The sequence below is a fragment of the Lytechinus variegatus genome, chromosome 1 (genome assembly GCF_018143015.1).
Source record: "Lytechinus variegatus isolate NC3 chromosome 1, Lvar_3.0, whole genome shotgun sequence".
Lineage (NCBI taxonomy): Eukaryota > Metazoa > Echinodermata > Echinoidea > Temnopleuroida > Toxopneustidae > Lytechinus > Lytechinus variegatus.
In genome coordinates, this window is record NC_054740.1 from 12854288 (window position 1) to 12876891 (window position 22604).

General features: G+C 35.2%; 1 protein-coding gene across 2 annotated transcripts in view; it reads left to right on the forward strand.

Annotated features, from left to right (window-relative positions):
• Positions 1–15437, forward strand: part of LOC121431811 (sorting nexin-25-like) — a 54632-nt gene extending 39195 nt beyond the window's left edge. Inside the window, exons 15-23 of one of the 2 annotated variants that reach the window (XM_041629588.1) lie at positions 105–236; positions 1476–1616; positions 2740–2856; positions 4174–4262; positions 4598–4702; positions 5811–5951; positions 6520–6701; positions 7643–7743; positions 12937–15437. In XM_041629588.1, coding sequence (XP_041485522.1) covers positions 105–236; positions 1476–1616; positions 2740–2856; positions 4174–4262; positions 4598–4702; positions 5811–5951; positions 6520–6701; positions 7643–7743; positions 12937–13269 — 1341 coding nt within the window. In that variant the 3' untranslated portion in view covers positions 13270–15437. The remainder of the gene's footprint in view (positions 1–104; positions 237–1475; positions 1617–2739; positions 2857–4173; positions 4263–4597; positions 4703–5810; positions 5952–6519; positions 6702–7642; positions 7744–12936) is intronic. The other variant, XM_041629667.1, reaches the window with a different exon arrangement.
• Positions 15438–22604: the final 7167 nt, after the last annotated feature.

A 22604-nucleotide genomic window follows, 5' to 3' on the forward strand; every position in this document is an offset into this window, starting at 1 on the left:
TCCATACAAATCCTCAAGATGTTTTCTCTGTGTATTTGTTTATATGTTGTCAAGGAAGACTAAGCCTGGCAGAATCTGACATGTTTTGTTTTCTTTCTTTCAAGATGGAGCAACTGTTAGAGAATGAAATAGAGAACCTGAAACTTCAAAAGAAGAGGGTTGAGTTGTACATCCAACAGACCGATCTCTGGACTGAACATATTGACAAGTGGAGGATTGATGTCTGCCTGCCAGATGTAAGATATTCCCTCAGTGACTGCGTCTTCTAATGAAAATCCATAAAGATTGTTTGTATTAAAGGGGAAGTTCACCCTGAAAAGTTTGTTGTAAAAAATAGGAGAAAAATAATGAAAAATATTGATGAACGTTTGAGGAAAATCCGTTTAAGATTAAGAAAATTATCAGAATTAAAATTTTGGATTTGGACATCATAAGCGAGCAGCTGCCCTGTATGTTTTGGGATATAAAATGCATAAATTCTGATTTTTTTTTTAATGGTTCTTGATTACTTATTTTTGTTTTCTTTTTAGAAATGAATGTGAAATGATTTGTCTATTGATATACTAAAGGTACACTGTACATTAAAAAAACATTTTCAATTTTCTGAGGAAATGACATTTAATTGATTTTTAATCGTACGATATGTAGGAAAGCTGCTCACATATGACGTCACAAATCAAAAAATTAAAATTCTAATAAGTTTTTCATTCTTTGATGGAATTTTCTCAAATCTTCGGCAATATTTTTTGCTATTTTTTCAATAAACTTTTTGTCAGTGTGAACTTCCCTTTTAAAAGGCATTCTAACCAGCCTTCATTGACCCTCCTCAAGTCCTCAACTAATCATATCTACTCAGGTTCATTACCCATAATGCATTATTCTAAGCAGTGTACATGTAGGCTTGCAATATAGTTCCACTCTAATAATAACACACTTATTTATTTCTCAATACATTCATATCACATTGATTATGGTACCAAGTAGCAAAACAGGTACTTTTCCTTTCAAAGAAGTTACTTGTTTCTCAGAAATCAAATTATACGCTATTTTATTCTCTCTATTCCTTATAGTTTTCTCAAAAGGTCTATTTTGAGGCCAGCTATGCACAACACATAGTCAATAAAAGACCACACAAGTGTTGGTCATGAACGCAAGTTCTGTTGGATGGTGGAGTGATAGAGATGAACAGGGAATGGTGGGAAAGGCAAGAAATTTTAATCTCTATCACTTATAGTTGTGCTCAAAAGTTAGTGAGCCCAACCAGAAAATGAACACATTTAAAAGTGTCCAAGTTCTGCCACATTTTAGATGTTTAATTGTGAAGTCAGATGATGAAATGTTACATTATATAACGTTTATTTCCCAGGACTCGCCGAGTGTGATGTTGCCTACATTCAACACTCGGCGTGAAGGAGTGCATTTTGTGGCGGGGTTCACTAACATTTTAGCACAACTGTATTGTTACCCATATCCAGATCCAGGATATATCCGATGGGAAGTCTGAGATCTATTTCCTGATGGTTGTACATCCCACTGATCCAAGAATCCCCACATCTGGTTGGGTGGTATCTAGAAGATTAACTGAGTTTTATAATCTACAAAACAAACTCAAAGAGGTAGGCAATATTGGATAACATACCTAACAACTGGGGCCCATGACACAAAGCTTAGCAATCATCGTAGAACATTTTTCTATGATTGATTGCATTGACTACAATGTACAATCAATCATAAAAATCAAGCGTACAATTAATTGAGAAACTTTGTGTTTCAGGGCCCTGTTCCTATTAAATAGGAATATTCAGATATTTTGGGGAAAAGGAAATTGTCATTTGAACCTGTGTTCATATTTCTATGATGATTTTTTTTATTTAGTATCGAATAGGAAAGTTTCCTATTTCTGGATTGAATTAAAAAAAAATTCTCATTAGTTGTCAAGGTTTAGAAGTATGAGATATGTGTGATAGTCATAAAAGTCACATACCAATTGCGGGACTTAGGCCGCATTCAGAGATAACCTCAGTCCGTGCTATTTCGGCGTTTTTAATAAGGGAGTTGTTACACATACATGTACACATATGTCAAACCAATTCTTGGGTCTGCCTCTGTCTACTTTCAACACATATGTAACGGGTCATATATATATATATATATATATATATATATATATATATATATATATAGGGTTATATGTCAAATTTATTGTCTCTTTTTGTGATAACTATCTTGCTATAGGCATATGTTTGGTCAATTGGTATATTATATTTTGTGTTTTGTTTATTCACTGTAAACTGCACAGAGCACTTTAAGATGTATTATCATAATATTTATAATATAGGATTTGTATAACGCACATATCCACCTTGCTAGGTGCCCATGGCGCTCCTATATTACCCGGCGAAGCTAGTCTACCGATCCCGGTGCTCACAGCTTGTTGAGGAATTACTTCCTGCCGGTACCCATTTACCTCACCTGGGTTGAGTGCAGCACAATGTGGGTAAAGGAAAACACGCCATGAACCCATGTCCCTGAGATTGAAAGACGAGAGTTTTAACCACTAGACTGTGATGCCCCCATTATTATGCACTTTAAGTATCATGTATTATTATCATTAACACAATCTTTTGTTTTATGTGATTTATGAAGTTGTATTGATCCATTAATATTTCACATTTGTGTAAAATCATTGAATTGTATTAGAGTAAGTGAATGACGACATCTTCTTCTTATCCCATACAGTGCAGTCACTGGTTAGCCAAGGTCAAGCTACCTCAGAGTAATAAAAAGCTTTTCAATAGAGAAACCATGAAAGAGTTCTTAGAAAGATCAAGAAGTGAGCTACAAAAACACTTAGCTGTAAGTATTGCAGTAAGACATTTTCAACTTTTAAATAATACGGACTCCAGACAGACAGACCAAATCTATCATGTTATTTCTGATGACTTGTGCCACTGGGCCCCGACTTGCACAGAGTTACATGTACTATTGATCCCATCATTTGTAACTTTGCGGAAATCCGTCAGTGTCATAATTTTTTCTTCAGGAAATTTGCAAAATGTCCTTTGTAAAGAAAAGAGATCATACCAAATTGTCAGGAAATCAATGAATTTATGGATATACATTTACATCTAGAATTTTTTAAAATCAACATGCATTTTATATTGACTTTGCTGGCTTTCCATAGTTGTGATTGATTGGATCAATCGCAACTCTTTGTAAGACGGGGCCCAGGTCAGTTTGGAGTCGGTTCTGTTGATGTGACTGGGCCATTGATTGATGCAAGAGTACATGCAAACGATCATGTTCCACTGAAATAATCCTTTCCACACATCAAATAATATTTGTATTGCGGGATTGGTTTATGGTACACCACGTGGCTATCCTAGAAGGACGAAGAAAAGTGGACAAAGGTAGAAGAGATATGGAGAGTCGATGAAAGGTTTGAAAGTGAAGTATTATTTTCTTGCAGAGTGCAGAAGACTCTTCTTCCCTGCTCTGCAACTCCATTCTCCCCAATTCAGCCTTCCTTATTCTTCTCCCTTCTCTGTTTACTCAAGCCTCCAACCTTACTGGTTTCCAGTCCTTTTAAAGACTACACGTATTACAGAAAAGAATGTACTTAGCCATCCAACCTCTCACTTCCTTGCCTCTGTATTTTACCCCTACCTCTGTCCACTTTCCTTAGACTTTTCGACCCATATTCTGAAATCTACCATGGTCTAACTCGGTGCTTAAATTATGGGAAGCCAAAAGTGTCAAAATTCTTATTAAGTTGTATGTTTCTTATGATCACTGTGTTCTTTCCTGATTCATCGATGGTGAAGACAATCATCTTTTTATACTTCCTAGACATTTATGAATGATTTTAGAGTCAAATGAGCTGACATATGATATCTCTACTGTTAAGTGATATATGTAACAATTGGTTATCCATACTTAAACTACAACTTTAAACCTGAGTTTAAGTTAAACCCGAATACTTGCCCTTGACTCTCCACATGGTGTACTTTAAACCACTCCCGCGAGTAAACTCAAATATTGTTTAAGCAGGGATTATTTCAGTGGAACATGATTATTTGCATGAATTCCTGTGATTGTCTGTACCACCATGCAAACTTTTAAATATTTGTGGTGTAAAAATATATGAATTCCACCTGTTTTCTTCTGATCCAGGCTATTCTAGGGGATGCTACGTTACGCCACAGTGAGGCTCTCTACTCCTTTCTCATCCCTAAACCAAACATCTTAGTTGATACGCCAGTGTAAGTTTTTTTTTTTTTCTTTTTGACAGGAATAACACTTCTTCAAGTTCTTCTCATAATCGTACTGGACAGATTCTTTACAGATAAGAGCTGTTTCCATGCACTTTCCTCCCAACGAAGTTTGTCGCAATCTAAAAGAAATTATAGAATGAGATAGCTTTTCTTGAATATAATGCTACAAGAATGAGAGATAAAGTATGTTTTAGTTTCCTCTTCAGTAAAGAATAAAAATTAATAGAAAACAATATTTTAAACATATATTTTGTATTCTATGAAAGCTATGGAGGTAATTAGAAAATGAAAATTCCCAATGATTTAATATTTTTTTTATTTAGCCAAGAGGTAAAGAAAGGCGGTTTTTCATTGGCCAGTATCTTCAAGAACTCACCAACTGAAGATGATAGATCTAATCTAGGAGATAGCGATGCTGAAGAAGAGACGTAAGTACTTTATTCATCTCTTCAGGACTAAAGGGTTGTAGGTTTGTTCTGTCAGAGCAGTTATGACCCTTTCATGGGATGTCTGAAGGGAAAGTTCACCCTGACAATAAAGGTGTTCCAGTGATGTCAGAAAAATCAGAGGAGGTTATTGTTTTAAATTTTTGTTTAATCAAAGAATAAGAGAGTTATTCAAGTTTCTGTTCAATTCTTCTTAATTTCTTTTATAATTTCCTAAAAAGCGCCGTGAGCACTCTACAGAGTGGATTTGGCGCGTTATAGTCTTATTATTATTATTTTAAATTTGGAATTTGATATATCATATGGGAGCATTTGCCACACAGCTTTTGTACTATAAATTAAATGAACCCCCATTTTTTAAAATGATTCTTGATGACTGAAACATTATGCACAAAATCAAATGATTTTCAGTTTTCTGAAAAAACCCCCCAACATTTTATTGAACTTTGATCACATTACATACATGAATAGGGGGAGCTGCTCATGTGTGACGTAACAATTTCTACATATTTATAATCCATAACTTTGTTAATCTTTCAGGAATTCTAAGAATAGAATATAGATAGAATAAATGACAAAGCTCCACAAAGCATATACCATATTTGCTGAAGGAGATAAAGTATCGAGCTAAATCCTGATTTGAATTCAGAAGTTTTTAGCTCATTCGGCCCGAAGATGATGGTGATGATTTTGATGATGATGATGATGATGGTGATGATTATGATGATGATAGTCATAAAAATAGTAATCCATATTTTATTCAAAATCATACGAGAGTATTACACCTTATCATATGAACCAAAAACAAGACACAAATTCTTTCATGATAGGCCCGTATAGGGGTGTGATATAGCAGTACTCTGTAGAACTGCCCTCAACCCTAGAAGAAGGAAGTAACTTTGTGATTATAGAGTGTGCAGCTCGAATTATAAAACCCGCGAATATGTTTTGAAGCCGCCAAGTGTGAAAAATTAATCCTGAGAAAATAAATGCGTTTACAGTATATCATAACTTGATTTAAAATTATACACAAATAAACAATCAACATTTACAAAACTAAATTGCTCCTGCTGCTGAAATTGTTTTACAGTGCTCAGGATAGGAAAGACTCCATTGCCGAACCTCTGTACAGCTTGATCAGTGAGATCTTTGAGCTACATGGCATGTTCAGATGGCTGAGACGGACTCTCATCGTCTTTGTCCAGGCAACCTTCGGGAGGACCATAAACAAGTGAGTTCCTGAATCTTATTATCTTATAGTCCATTTTAACTTAAATCCATAGATCCGAACGTCGGCGGTCTTCCGAACCGTCGTATCACACATAATGTAATGATGGCAGGGCTCACTGGGAGAACAGTTTTCGGAACTGAAGTGGTGACCCTTCATGAGTATTTTTATTTTTATAAAATTATGATAGCATATCCTTCCATTTAATGTTTTTTGTAAGTAAAGGCGAACACACCAAATTATCTCGAAAACAATTTATGAATGTACATCATATCTAAAAAAAACGTTTTGAACTAACATACATTTTTTATGTTAATGTTGCTGGCCTCCATAGTCGTAGTTGATCAGATCAATCGCAACTATTGCGAGATGAGGCCCTGACGTATTTTTTGCCATAGAAAACACCTCTTCATGAAGGAATAGGGTCATTCTTCATGATTTGCAGGCTTTTTGATCAATCCTAAGTGATGTCCCTTGTCTTAGTAAAAATATTATTTACATTGCAGACTATGCCATTTGTTAAACTGAGTATATTGTTAAAGCAGCACCCCCTTTTTTCCTGTTGTTGCAGGCAACTGAGGGACACCGTAGACTGGCTGACGTCCGAGTCCATGATCCTCTTCTACCTGCGTTATTTCCAAGATTCCATGTGGCCCGATGGGGTCCTTGCTCCACCCCAGCAGCCACCGAGTCTCGAGGAGCAGAGGGCCACCCAGAAAGAGGCCAGGGAAAAGTTCTTGCAAAACCTGCCAGGTGCGTTATGCCCATCTTTGTGGCCTGTTTCATAAAACTTTATTATGATAAATTTGCAATAACATTAAAAGCTATTTAATTTGCATATAATAGTGTTGTTAAGTCTATCAAACTTTCTTGTTCTCAAGTACAACCTTTGTTTTTCATCAGCCGAATTTGGAATCTGTTTAGATTGAAATACTTACATTTACAACTATTTAAATAGAAATGAATGTCATGGGTGGGATTTGAACATGTGACCCTTTGAAATGGCAAGAGTTAGAAGCCCCCAATTCAACTGTCATTGTCGGACAGTTACCATAGTAAGAGTCAGGATCCATTGCTACTCAGCCGATCTATGCAAAGGGCAAGTTGTCAGTCTGGCAGTGTGTCAAGGCTACCTAATTCAACAGCCACCCCGAAAACCAACAATAGGTCAGCAAGGAAAGTTCTCTGTAAATAGCTTAAACAAGTATTTGGTCTTCATAAATTAAAACATAGAAAATTAAATCTCAAAGAGTAACCATTCTTCCTACTGTAAAAAATTTGGAAGTCTTAAAGTAAAATAAAAGATGAAATACATGTACAGGGGTTGTTTAAAACCATTTTTTCCCCAGACAGCTTGGAAGTTTCATAGAGTTTGCACAGCGTGCACATATCGAGCATGAATGAACCCCAAACTTTGAACCTTGTTTTATCCTTATTCATTGAACAGCTCACTGAAATGTTGTTTACATGCAATCAAGTACTTGTGTGGGGTTTTGCTGATAAATGTCAACTAGTTAGATATTATTTCAAAGCGTAGGATGTGCTGTGTCAAGCTCAAAATATAATCTCAAAATTCACTTCTGGCGACTTAATGTTGGTTTTGGGGTGGCTGGTCACACAATGAGAGACCCTCACCCCTCCCCCCCCCGATGGCATTGTATATCAAGCTTGTTCCTTTCTCTTCTTCCGTACAGATTTTCTTCAGAACCTTCTTGGTAAGCACAACAGTCGACTCGGAGCCATCAAGATATTTGAAGCCCTCCAAGATACCAGGACCACCAAACATATTTTTTATGTGAGTTCACAATGTTTTTTTTTATAATTTCAAACAAGACTAAAAAAGGCTCCACATGTACCTCTGCCAAAAAAAAAGAAATGATCTTGAGACTTCCAGTGTAATCGCTTCCAGGTTCACTCTCGAAATCATTAACTAGCCTTCATTAGAACTGCAGTAATGACCTCTGTCCACTATGCTAGCGAGAGAATGCTGCGTAAGAACACCGGTTATGAGCTGGTAGTTTGACTAGACTAGCATTCAGACCATAGTCATTTGATTCTTCTGACTAAATAAACTGATGTCTTTGGACAATCGCACCTGCTAGATCCTGCACAAAAATATGATGTAATAAAGCCATATTGTGGTATGTATTCCACTTTTCCATTGTAAATGTTTTAGGTTTCTTAGGGCTAGATACATTATTTTAAACCATCTCCATATTAAAAAAAATTTAGTTGGGGTACATGTGGAACTCTTGCCAAGACCTGTTAGATCAAATTTCAAGAAGTATGTTTACACCCCTTCCCTTTTCTGTGCATTGAAATAAGCATTAAGAAGCGCACATAGTCTCTTTGTGCTATCAAAGAAACTGGAGGAAAATCAAACCAGCTTTAAAGGTCAAGTCCACCTCAGAAAAATGTTGATTTGAATCAATAGAGAAAAATCAGACAAGCACAATGCTGAAGATTTCATCAAAATCGGATGTAAAATAAGAAAGTTATGACATTTCAAAGTTTCACTTATTTTTAACAAAATAATATATGAACGAGCCAGTTACATCCAAATGAGAGAGTCGATGATGTCACTCACTCATCTTTTGTTTCTTATTGTTGGAATTATACAATATTTCAATTTTTACGAATTTGATGATTAGGACCCCCTTGCCTGAAGCATAAAATGTTATAATAATGGAATTACACGTGTTCAGGGAGGATTGAAACTTCATTTCACATGACAATGACGAGAAAATCAAAATATTTAATATTTCAAACAATAAAAAACAAAAGAAATAGTGAGTGAGTGACATCATCGACTCTCTCATTTGGATGTTACTGGCTCGTTCATATAACTGTTTTTTGTAATGAAGCGGAACTTTAAAATGTCATAACTTTCTTATTTTACATCCGATTTTAATGAAATTTGCAGTGTTATGCTTGTTGAATTTTTCTCTTTTTATTCAAATCAAGTTTTTGTTGGGGTGGACTTGTCCTTTAATAATGCTGAAAACTTTTTCAAAATTGGATGAAAATTTGTAAGTTCAATCAATCAGTCAGTCCAGTCAGTCAGTCAGTCATGTCAAGTCCAGAGACAGGGACATGGAGTATTTCCAAGATCCACAAGTTCTCTCCAGCAGCTTCCATCCTTCATTATATCATTTTATTTCATGGAGAACAGGATCTGTTCGTAGAGAATTAATGTATGTTCTCCTATCAATGTAAGTTATGACGTTTTAAAGTTTTGCTTAATTTTACAAACAAGTTTCTTATATACAGTGCGTCCCAGAAAAAAGGAAACCGGAATTCAGTGTAATTTTTTTACCATCATAATTATAAATTTGCTTCATGAGATGTACATCAATGAAAAGATACACTTCCCCTCTTTCATTTGAAGCCCATCTCAATGTTCATCATGCATGCATGACTGAATTAGAACAATTGAAACTGGTGCTAGCAAATTTCCATTTGCACGAGCTAATTGCGAATTGAGTGGGTTTTTCTGGCTTTTAATGCTATGTATTCGGAATACAAAGTTCATAACTTTAATATTCATTTTTTCATCTTTCACATGAGACCTCATGCATGAAATATGATTGACACATTGTCGAGAAAAAGTTGCATGAAAAATTATTAACATTGTAGCACTGCATTCTCATAGCCATAGGCCTTTATTCTGAAGACAGGTATAACTTAAACCCAGGTTTGAAGTTGTGGTTTAAGTGTGGATAGCCAATTGTTACATAAATCATAAGCAGTAGAGATATCATATTTCAGCTCATTTGGCTCTCAAATCATTCAGAATTGTCTAGGAAGTATAAATGAATTATTGTATTCACCATTGATGAATCAGGAAAGAACAGAGTAAACACAAGAAACATACAACTTAAGAAGAATTTTGACACCTTTGGCTTCCCATAATTTTAGCACAGAGTTAGACCATGGTCTAAGTTAAACCTGACTTCAGAATACGGGCCATAGACTCCTGTCCTCAACAATATAGGACAATCCTTTCCCCGTCCAAACAGCATTCACTGTTAGCCTACTGTCTTCTGCTATGTTAGGGAAAACGAAGTGGTTGCTTTTCAACAATCCGTAGAATAGGTAGAAATCGAGCATGTTTTCATGCAATTTTGTCTCGACCATGCGTCATTCATATTTCATGCATGAGGTCTCACATGAAAGAGGAAAAGATAGCTATTCAAGTTATAAAATTTGTTTTCCAAATAGATAGCAGTAAAAGACAGCGAAACTCACTCAAAATCATAATTTGCAAATGGAAATTTGGTACCACCACTTTTCATTGTTCAAACTTGGTCATGCATGCATTATGAACACTGAGATGGGTCTCAAATGAAAGAAGAGAAGTATATCTTTTCATTCATGTACATTTTGTGAAGCAAATTTGTGATCATGATGGGAAAATTTTTAATACACTGAATCATGGTTTCCTTTTTCTTGGATGCACTGTATATGCACATCCTGGTCAGTATGCTTATGAGGGACCCTATAAAGTCGCCCAATCACTATTTCTTGAGTATTTTGTGATATGAAATTGAAACCCATTTCAGAGAAAATCTACTTCAAAGTTTACTATAATTTTCATACGTAGTTCCCCGCCTTACAGCATATTTATTGCTAGAAAAATACATGGTTGGAAAGACCAAGACAATTGCTGGACATTGGTATCTTTATTTTTACATAAAACTAAGCATCTGAGAAAATATCGCAAAAGAGCTACATGCTTGTAATGTCGGTTTGAGCTGTTTAGATTTACCCTGTACAAAAACGACTTCGGGAATACAATAACCTTGACCGCGATTTCATTGTGCACGTTTAGTCAAATCATATCGCTTTTCATGCGCAAAGTCAATGCAGTTCCTAGTGCCGATACAACGGTTTGGCTGACTGCGGGCATTGAAATCGTCAATCAAAACGTCATATCGCTCTGTTACAGTACACGTTTCCAATGGGATTTGCGCATTTTATTAAAAATGTGTATGGCATCGCCGAGAAAATCCTCTCATATCTCAGAAAATTAAATAAATTGCTGCCTAGAAAATTAGTTATAAATAGATTAGGACTTGTGTTTTTATTTTATGAAAAAATCTCAAAATCGATTTTTTTTTTATACCAAAATTGACTGATACGACGATTTGGAAGACCGGCTATTAGTTCTGAAGAATTTATTTGGCTTCGGTTAATATTTTGTTGGAGAAAGGTTGTCAGCTTTAAGTTTTCACCAGGCTTTCCTCGAAGCTCAGCTCAATTGTGACTTAGTGGTTCTGACTTCTTTCATTTAGAGGGTTGTGGGTTCAAATCCTAGCCATGGCATAATTTCCTTTAGCAAGAAATTTATCCACATTGTGCTGCACTCATGGGTACCTAGCAAGATTAACTCCTTGAATGCATGAGCAATGAAAGGCAGCTGGAAAGTCGTGTTAATATAATAACATTGCGCCTCAGAATAGAATATTTCTAGATAGATGGCGCTATATAAATGCCTATTATTCTGTAGGATTATTTTGTACTTAATGTTTAATGAGAACCTATAGAGTGCAGCTCTACAAGATCTTGGCTATTTCAAGGTCAAAGGAGACACTGCATAGTACTGCAGTAATGATCGGTTCTGAAGTATTTTAGGTGGTTTCCTTAAATATTCCGTTGGAGAAAGGTTGTCAAAGTTTTCACAAGGCTTTCCTGGAAGCTATACATGTATATTGTGACCTAGGGAGCGTTTCATCAATATTTTCATCCGACAAGTTGTCAGATCTGACATCTTTCTATGATTTTGATTGGCTGAGAGGCACTGTTCCTATGGTAATTGTCAGATAAAATGGGACTTGTCGGATAAAACGTCCGACAAGTCCTTTCATGAAACGCCCCCCTAGTGGATCTGACTAACTTCTTTCATTTAGAGGGTTGTGGGATCAAATCCTAGCCATGGCATTGTTTCCTTCAGCTAGAATTATATTCACATCGTGCTGCACTTTATCCAGGTGAGGTAAATGGGTGCATGGTAGGAATTTATTTCTTGAAATGCTTGTGAGCTGTATGATGGCTTGCTGGAGTGAAGCCAGGGTAATAAATATCCAAACAAAGTACTTGGAAGTGCATCAGAACATTAGATGATAATGTGATATGAGCTGTGCAAGTGTAAATGATAATGATGGTGGTGGTGGTGTTGATGATGATGATGATAATGATGAGTGTTATTATCATCATCGCCATCATTAATAGTATTATTATCGTCGTCATTATCATGAGGAATTCATATTGCAAAGGGTACTCTTGTTTTTAGTATTATATCTCAAGTAATCTTCCAAATGAAGAAAACTGATACACATACAAGAAAAATATTTTTTTGCATTGTTCTAATAAAGACACCTACTTACATAATAGTTCATGCATACTTTTTAAACAAACTTCATCTTTGACATGCTAAAGCTTATCGGAAGCTTTTCTTACATGTACATAGCAACATGCTATCTGGATTCTCTGTATTGTATTTCATTAATTGATGGAATATCTTATTGTAAGGCCAATTTGTAACCAACAGCTATGAATTCGAATCACTTGATAATGAATTAGCGATGTTATCAGATAGGCTTATCAAGTATCTGTATTATGAATTTATTTCATGCATACTTTTGTAGCAGATGTTAGTCTTGTCAACCTGAAAGTTTGCCAGATGTTTCCCAGACCTAGCAACAATTATGCACACTGTATTCTCAATATTTAAGTTTATACATATATATTACTGACAGTTGAAAGGAATGCCTTGTTACAAGGTTTCCAGGAAAGAAACGTGTTTAAATTTGAATCACTTAGATTAAACAATAGGGTGATTAAGCTTGATGAGGTCCACTTACTCTATATCCACACAGCTGAGAATAACTTCAGTGACAAAGATCTAATGTTGGGCATACATCTACATGTTTCTATCCACATATGCACAGAGACTAATAATCTTTTCCTTATTTTTCCTCTTCTGCAGAACTTGCTTGAGCTAGCTCTCCTGGAGATCTGCCCTGAGCTGAAGGATCCACGGCTCCTGGAGCAGCTGGAAGAGGATGGCAGCCAGAAAGATCCTGCTGGAGCCGCACAAGGGCATCCTCATGGAGCCAGGAGCCATTCGACAGGAGAGGATCTGCCTGGTGAAGGTCGTCTCCCGGCGGGATCCGAGGGGATGGGAGGAGTTCCAGCCGGAGCCCAGAAGGAGACAGATGGAGCTGGGAGAGTCCAGGGAGAGGGAGACGGTGGAGAACAGGTGGTGAGACAGAGGAGAGGTACTGTGGAGGGGAAGGAGAAGAGCGATGAGGAGGATTGAAAAAGTGATGTCCAACTCTTTGGTGTGTGATGTACGTTTAACCCCATCGGAATATTGTTCCTTGTAACTCATTTGAAGGTCTTTCATTACTATTACTTCATTGAATTATAGTAAACCTATCTGATCCTAATGCAATATGATTTCAAAGGTGCACATGGTATAGTTATGTACATGTAGAGGAGTTTCTATATGTATATTCTAATACTTTCAGTAGTTATTGGAGATGTTCTTTGACAAAGCACAGTAATTCGTCATGAAAATGGAGGCATGTTGTTCAAAAAGCCTCTTAGCTCTCCAGTGTGATGTTAATTGCATGTTCAAAGGAATCAATGCATAAACTACCTATTGACTCTTGGAATTCAATATGACTTTCAGTCGGACTTGACTCTTAGTGAAAACAACTCCTCAGTGGAAACTTGCAGTTATATACACGTTTAGCTTTCTCAATACCAACTTCTTAAGGCTGAATTGTTTTCTCAAATGAAATTGAAATATTGGCTTTGAGAGACAACTACTTTGCATTGACATTACTTAGGTTTAGTAACTGCATATATGAATAGAAAAAAGTGGAGGAGTTAAAATGTATACCAGGAAACAATTTTGTGTATTTCTTTTGTAGGTAATCAACGGATTGTAAAAGAGAATGACTACAATAAAGATGAATATGAAGATTAAATTTCTTGTTTATAGTCCACTTATTAATTAAGCTTTAAATTTTGCTTCTATTTGTCAATTTCTTTTGAACTACTCTTTGCTCCAACATTGATTGATATGTGTACACCCGTGTGTTCAAATTTTTGTGATTCTTGTGATAAACGATCAGTACTTTGAATTATGTATTAAGTGTATATTTCAAAAGAACCAATATTTTTGTAAGAATTGTTCGTTTATTTTTTCCCAAAATACTTGACAGTTGAATTTTCTATGTGTTGTACTTTGCTTCATGGCCATGGCTTCTTCTGTAAGCAAACGACCAACATGATTTGTACATGTAGGTTTTCACAAGTGTTGGATTTTTTTTTCTTTTTTACTTGTACAATTTCATTACATCATGTCCTGTATGAAGAATGTGATTGGCCTACTTTTAGTTGCATTTTATGATCAATTTATAATTGTGCTTCCTGAAATCTAGGGATCATTTTATAAAACATGTAATGAGTTATTCATTTGCTCTGAGCCAATCAGATGCAATGATTTCAGTAGCTTATAACAAATAGTCATTGAAAATCTCTTTGTTTTTAATATGAAATGTCCCCCCTAAATGTGCTTGGTTTTCTCGACCCAGAAATGATTGCGTGCATGCCAAGCACATCACAGAGAGAAAAAAATGAGTTCATTCAGTATGTGCATTGAACCATCACATAAATCAATTAGAGTTGGGTTTTGGGAATTCATGTCTGAAACGTACACAATGTTCACCTTACTTTTGTATAGAACAAGCTATTTCACTAACAGTGCCTTACAATTTTAAAGTTTACTCTGATAAATGTGATTTAATAATATTGAAGAAATAAAACGAATCTGATATATGAATGTGAAACTATAGAATTTTTTTTCTTACAAGATTACAAGTATAGGATCAAAGAATAAAATAAACATCAGTCAGTCACTAAATGTTAAAGTTTTGTACAAACTATGGGAATGAAGTTCAGGGCAGGGCTACAGGGAGAGGGAGCAACTGCCCCCCCCCCCCCCATGATTGTTCAGGTAGTGAAGAACAAAAGTGAGGAAGAAAAGGAAAAGAAGGAGAGTACAGAAAGAGAGTTAGGGGAGGGGTGTTTTACAAATATTTTAATATGACCTAATAGGGTCGCACTTAAATGCCAGCACCTACATGATATGCAAGCAATGCATGATCTTATTGATTGATGCACAGTAGTGGGTGTCCTCATGACACGATCTGACCAATGTGCAACTAGGCATTTAAGTGCAACTCTTTTAAGTCATGCTTAAATCTTTGTGAATCATCCCCCTGATTGTCAAACTTTTCTTCTGTTAAACTGAAAAAAATGACATCGCCTTTATGTCATCTTGCTGCCCCCCCCCCCCCATTAAGATACTGTGACGCCACCCCTGGTGAATATTAAAATAGGCATTGGAACAGTGGTTAGCATTTGTTTGAGTTGCACTTCCTGGAAAATGTTGATTTTACTTTCATTCAGATTATACAATGAGAAAATGAAAATGCTGGTACTATAGAAATTGATTACTGTGGTAGACCTCTTTCTGGACAGTTTGTATTTTCTAAGTTTTCATTTTATTACTAGCAACTTCCTTTTGAAAAAAAGGAATGCAGTTGATTAATTTCTTCATTTTAACATTTTTATTTCCATTTTTATGATTTCATTTCCGAGCTCATTCCATGTGATTTTCAGTTTGCCCCGAATTCTTAACATTCCAAAATCTTGAGAGCTCAGTTTGCAATTGTATTACCAAAGAATTGTTGCAGTTATCATTGACTTTGTTCTTAAATCTCTGAATAACATCTCTGTATTATTTTTAAGTTACTAGTTTGTTTGTATTAGTGTTTTAGATTCTGTTCATATCGCCATTCATTTCTCTCAGATATGTTTTACTTGTTTCTTCCTTTTTCTTTTGAATATTATTTTGATTGAATATTGGAAGAAGTATGAAGGATTACACTTCTTAAAACATCTGTTAAAGTTATAGGTGTTTATGTAACCATTGTTAATTAATGCTCACTGTATTTGTATTACATGTATGTAATAATTATCTCTTTGTAATGTGAATGAGGCAATCTTTTAAGTGGAGTTGAAAAAAAATATACACATTCATGTACCCCAAATGTTCCATAGTGCAACACACTTTCATGTTGTTTATACTCACAACATCAATAACGTGTGTTTTTACTCTATTGACCAAACTGGCAAGCGATATTATGTGAAATTCCATTGCATATAAATTTTGTCCTGTGTGAACAAATATTGGCTTTTATCGACATCAAGCACATGCATGCTCAATAATGATAATATTACGCATTTATGTAGCGCTTAATGCATCGGAACGACGTCCCTAAGCGCTTTACAGGCATATTATTACCCCGGTCATCGGATCCTTGCATGCCCGCATACAATGTATGCACCTTTTCCACTCCCTGGGGAGCATTCCAACAAAGAGTTCCAAGATTCAATTGCTAGATTGAGCATATGTGCTAGATTCGGGCTGTTTTGACTACCTGCAGTCATTCCAGATTGATTTGAATCAGTGATTATTTGAAATAACTTGTTAATCCTTGAATCAATGATTATTTGAAATAACTTGTTAATCCTTGAATCAATGATTATTTGAAATAACTTGTTAATCCTTGAATCAATGATTATTTGAAATAACTTGTTAATCGCTAGAGGGTATTCATTTGTCTCGCAATCTACTATGGTCAACAAGGAAATTTGTGATCACTCTCGCAAAAAGTGTTCACTGGCTTTCTAGGAAATTCGTGATCACTCTCGCAAAAAGTGTTCACTAGCTTACAAGTTCACGAGCTTTCGAGTGCCGCTGCAACTCTTTATCAAGTGACAGAGATTGTCCGATATCGTACTCTATTTATACTAATCTCCAAGACCGTACGCACAAACGCGAGAACAATAGGTGGGCACTGATCCGTTGTGTGATTGGTGATCCGTTGTGTGATTGTTAATCCTTGAATCAATGATTATTTGAAATAACTTGTTAATCCTTGAATCAATGATTATTTGAAATAACTTATTAATCCTTGATTCAATGATTATTTGAAATAACTTATTAATCCTTGAATCAATGATTATTTGAAATAACTTGTTAATCCTTGAATTCAGCCAAAGAATTTACAGTTAACAGTACACATGTGATGGAAATATATCTTTTAGAAAACATTTATACTGTATGTAATAGGATGAAATGAGAGTCTTTGTCTTTATTCTGCCATTGTTGGTTTAAAAGTGAAGGTAATTAAGCTTGATATAAACATCTAAAAATAAAAAAATGTAATACAGGTGTATGTTTGACAATATTAGCTGACCTATTTATGTATTTATTTATTCATGTTTTATTTAAAATATCGATATAAAAGAGTGGAGGGTACATGTACTCCGGTTCTGTTAAAAACTGCCTTACAACGGAGCCCTCCATGAATAAAAGAAACTGCTTTACAACAGACCCCTCCACGAATAAAAGAACATAAACATGATAAAATAAATAGCAGAACATGAACATGGTGAATGAATAGATAACAGAAAATGAATATGATGAAATAAATAATGTAACATAAATCAAAACTGAAAACATAAACCGTAATTAAGTGCGGATACACATGGTATACTACCCCCCCCCCCTTCCCTCCCAAACTGGGCCAGGTTGTAAGGTTAGAGCATGTTACTCATTAGTGAAGTTTTGGTTATTTGTATATGTAACCTCTTATAATGATGGAAGTTGTTGATGTTGTGAAATTACATTACCACAAGTACCTGGTGGGTGTTTCATAACGCTGTAAAGTTACGAACAATTGTACGAACGACTGGAACATGTTCTTACATAACTCAATTACACAGGGATATCACATAGCACAAGAAAGGATCACCAGTTGTGCGAAAAGTCATTTGTATCTTTCGAATAGCTTTATGAAACACACACCCCTGAAACTGTGATGTCATCATTGGCCTGCTTTCCTGTGTAATGAAATAATGGCGAGTTTTCACCGGTTTAAAAATAGAGTCAAGAAAGGAGAGAACCCCACTCATGGGTGCATGGGGGAAATAAGGTCGAGATGATGAGCACCTTCAGATGTTATACCTGTACCTGTTATGTATGTACCAGTTATCAATGTATTCACAAGTGGTACAGATGTCTGTATATATTAGAACAATTATAAGAAATATAGTTTTTATTCCATTTTGCATATTTGTCCAGCTGACTTGTTTCTCTGTTGTATGATGATTTTTAAAAAAATCTCTAGTGTGTATGCTAATGGAAATGGGCAACTCTTTTGCCATATTTGAGAAGTAAGGTGGAGATGAACGGACCCTGTAGCCTAAATTCAAATATTCCTGTAAATTCACAGTGCTGGATACAACCCATATATTGCTACTTAAAGATAAATACCAGTTGTGGTAATTATTTAAAATGAGTTTGAACAGAATCCAATGAAATTACCACCAAAGTGTTTGCATGTATGAATAAAAACTGTGCTAAAGAGCTCTGGAAGAAAATGTGTGATTGATGAGAAACGAGCAAAATAAGCAAGGAATTCAATCAAATGTCTGGTATTAAAGTTTCTTTTGAAGCAATATCTATTCATTGTCCCATATGTATACTTTTCTGTGTCAGTGATCATCAGAATTATCGATTTTTAGCCAAGATTTCATGATTTTACAAAGATAAGTTTACATTAATGTACCAGATCTAGAAATATGATATTTTGACAACCTTTGATTTAAAAGACTTTCTTGTGAAATAATTGTTTGCAATTTCTGTCTGTAACCTTTAATGTACTTTAGAGAGTAATTGTAAATGATTAAAAAAATATTTTCCAACTCTGCTAAGCTCCACCCTTTAAAAGATCCAAATGCATGAAAATTTGCTTTGATAGCAACTCTTGCTTGAACGTCAACTTTCAATGGAAGAGCCATATCAGGAAACATATTTTTACTGTTGTCATGGTACATGTAGTTGACATTCCAGCAATGGTTGCTATCATAGCCATTAACTTTCCAACTCTGATTGGCTGCGAAGCCCCGTTATCATGGTACATGTAGTTGCCATTATGGCAAATTGACCATAAATGTACTGTAACTCTGTATAAATAGGGCCACTGGAGATAAATGTCATATTTTTTTCTACAGGAAATTTGCACAATGTCCTTTGTTAACAAAGAGAAGCATATATAGAATTTTGGAAAGGGCCCCTGCATGGGCCATGTCTTACACAGAGTTACGATTGATGCGATCAACCTTAACTTTACTAAAATCCATCATGGTCATAATCTTTTTTACAGAAAATTTTCATCATATCTCGAAAATATTTTGAAGAAATTTGCATTTTAGATATTGATGTTGCTGGCTGTCCACTAATTATGTTACCAAGGAGCAAAACAAGTATTTTCCTCTCAGAAATATTTTAGTGTACATGTATCTGTATGAATGAAATTATAAGCTAATTTATTCTGTGTTATTGGTGGTTATTGATAACACAAAATGTTGGTCAGTTCAAGCCCCCTTTAGAATCTGTGAAACATATTTGGATCCTTCAATAGCAACATACATGTATTCAGCACTATGTGTCAATAGGAATCAACTTGAAAATTAGGCTTCAGTGGCAATGTGTGAATTCTGTGAATTTCTTGAGGTTTGGCGATTAAAAGGGTGCTTTCATGAGGGTACAAAGGTTTGTGATGAACCAGTGAAGCGGAAGAGACAATATGCATTCACTGGAATGTACAAATGTTCTTAATTGAATGAGATTAGTGCCCGAAGAAAGAGGTTGCAATGCTTCAGTGACATAAAATTTTACATTCCGTTCAAACGTATTGTTAAGTTGTGACTTGTTAAATATGACATTGTACATGTGTATACTAGTAAAATGTGCAATAATCATGTTATATTGGATGGCTCAGCAGAATGGAAATACAGACATGTTCCAAGAGCTTAGGCAAATATCGAATATTGGCCCAAACGAGTGGAATATCTCTGGTATTCCATGAAATAAAGCCATGCAATATAATTATTATTATCTATCCCACCCCCCCCCCCCCACCGAGGGAGAAAAAGGATTGAACCATTCATGTCACTTACATGTACACATAATTATAGTATCATCACTTCATCAGATCAAAATATGTTCCTTGACATGTGACTTTCATATACTTCATTATGACGTCAGCATTGAATATCATTGTGATCTATGCTGCATATCGCATTGCTTTCATTGTACTCATTATATTTCACACATTCGCGCGTGCGCACTATGCTGTTGAATAAGGTCTCATATTGAACGTCAAGTTTTGTACAGGAGCTTACGGGTTATTCGTCGGATTTTGGTCCTTTTTAGGGAGACGCTCTGATACTCCACGGGCAATTGATCACTAAAACACTATATAGATGATGACAACTACTATACATGTACCTCTGAGAAGTCATTGTTGGTATATTGCGTTGTAATTTTTGATAGCCCCCCCCCCTGTTACTAGCACAAACCAGCTGTGAAATTGTTGACATAACTGCACGATAGCTAAGTCGGTAGAGCGGGGGTTTCGGATTCCGATTCCCAAGTGGTGCACTAGTGCCCTTTGGTAAGGCATTTATCCTCATTACCAGGTCCCTCGGAGAGGACCGTAAGCAGTTGTTCTCCTGGTTGCTTGCTCACAGGCATTCGTACTTTCTTGGCAGTCGGGTAAAAAAAAGAGTATAATCATATAACAAAATAAATTGTGTGCGACATCATATCAGCTTCCTCATTTACATATCGACCAAAATAAAAAAAAAACATTGACCAATGTGACCAGACCCTTATCTGAAAGTGAGCAAAACTTGCCATAATTACTTACTCAGCTTACATTAACAATTTTTGATGAAATTTTTAGTAATATGCTTGTCCAAGTATTCTCCACTATACTTCTCATTGGAGTGAACTTCTATATGTGAATAAATTGTTTCTCTTGTTACAAATATTGTGTTCAGGTTGAAATTTCAAATGAAAAAAAAATATTTGTAATAAGGTTTGTTTACAATCAGTGTACTACCATCAAAGAATGCATTTTGTGCATCATAAAACAAAGACATATTTGTACTTAAATCTGAAGTCTGCAATGGCAACTGAGAGGAAAAATATATTGAAAACAATTTCAAAATTGATCATATATGGCATTTGGGGGCAATAGTTACTGTGTCTTTTTGTCCCCACCCCCTATATACATGCATTGCATTACATGTACTTTTCATAATTGATTAGTAATAAACTGGAAACCCCAAAATCTACAGTCAGCATGTGACTATTGACCAAAAATGGGGTGCCATGTTCTGGCAGAAGTGTCCTCTCTTGAATTATGTGTTTTTACGCATAGACGTTTAATATTATTAATGTTTTTGTCTAGCAGAACAATTCATTTCAATTCAATCCAAGTTTATTTTTTCTCTCTGCTTAAAATAAACATATGATAAAATACATGAGGAACAAAGTACACATAACATCAAAGACAAAGTTACACAAAAAGCATTGAGAGTGAAGCAGCCAAGGAAAAAAATTCCTTATAATACGGCTGACCCAAATAACAATTATTGACAACATCAAAAGTTACAAATTACATAAATCAATTAGAAAATCTTACAAAGACATAGAGACACAAGTGGTATATACAAAAAATATTTACAAATGGGTTTAAATATCAGTTATGAAAGTTACGATTGAAAATATTAAAAGAACAAGAGGTTTTCAAATTAACCTGTAAAAATTCTTTAGTACTAGGCCACAAAAGAAAATAGATCAATACGAAAGGAAAGATCTTATTATAGGAAAGTGAAAGTTTGCAGCATTTCTAGAAAGGTATTCATGAATATTATACTGTAATTTAAGTTAAAACAGTTTGATGTAAATGATGGTAAAGGTCCTTTAGAACACACAAAAAGTCCTATTTCATATTTGGACATATCATAAATACTTAAAATTCTTAAGTGAATGAAAAATAGGATAAAATGGACAGAAGGGGGAGTTGATTATAATTCTGATTTTTTGAAGTTTATGTTATCTCTCTAAATTTATATTTGCAGCACTTCCCCAAGCAAGAATGCCATAATTTAAAAAAGGTGATAGAACTTTTGCTTGCTTGCTTTGTTCGCTCGGAAATTTTGATTAATTTTACCCGACACCCCATATATGGCCCCCTCAAAATTTTTGGCTCATTGTGCCAATGCTTTCAAGACTTGGGAGGATAGATAATTTTTCCACTCAAAATCAGATATTTAAGTTTTGGGACGGCCTTCCTGAAGACATTAGATATTTTCTGAAACTTAAAAAATACCTAAAAACATTTCTGTTCAATTATTATCCTCCTTAACTTCTTGAAAAACTGCTTGAGCACTCTAAAGAGTGGATTTTCCATGAAACAAAAAAGTCAAATTTATCACTTTATCATCATTTATTATTTTTGTTATCATTATTTTTATAAATCTCATGTATTATTGTTATAATTATTATCATCATCATCATCGTGATTCTGAAGAGGTTCTGCATATCAATGGGTTCCTACTGCAAGTTGATGATTCATCATCAACTTGCAGTAGGAACCCATTAATATGTAGAACCTCTTCAGAATCTGCTAATACTGTAAGCCTATGGAATGCCCTGCC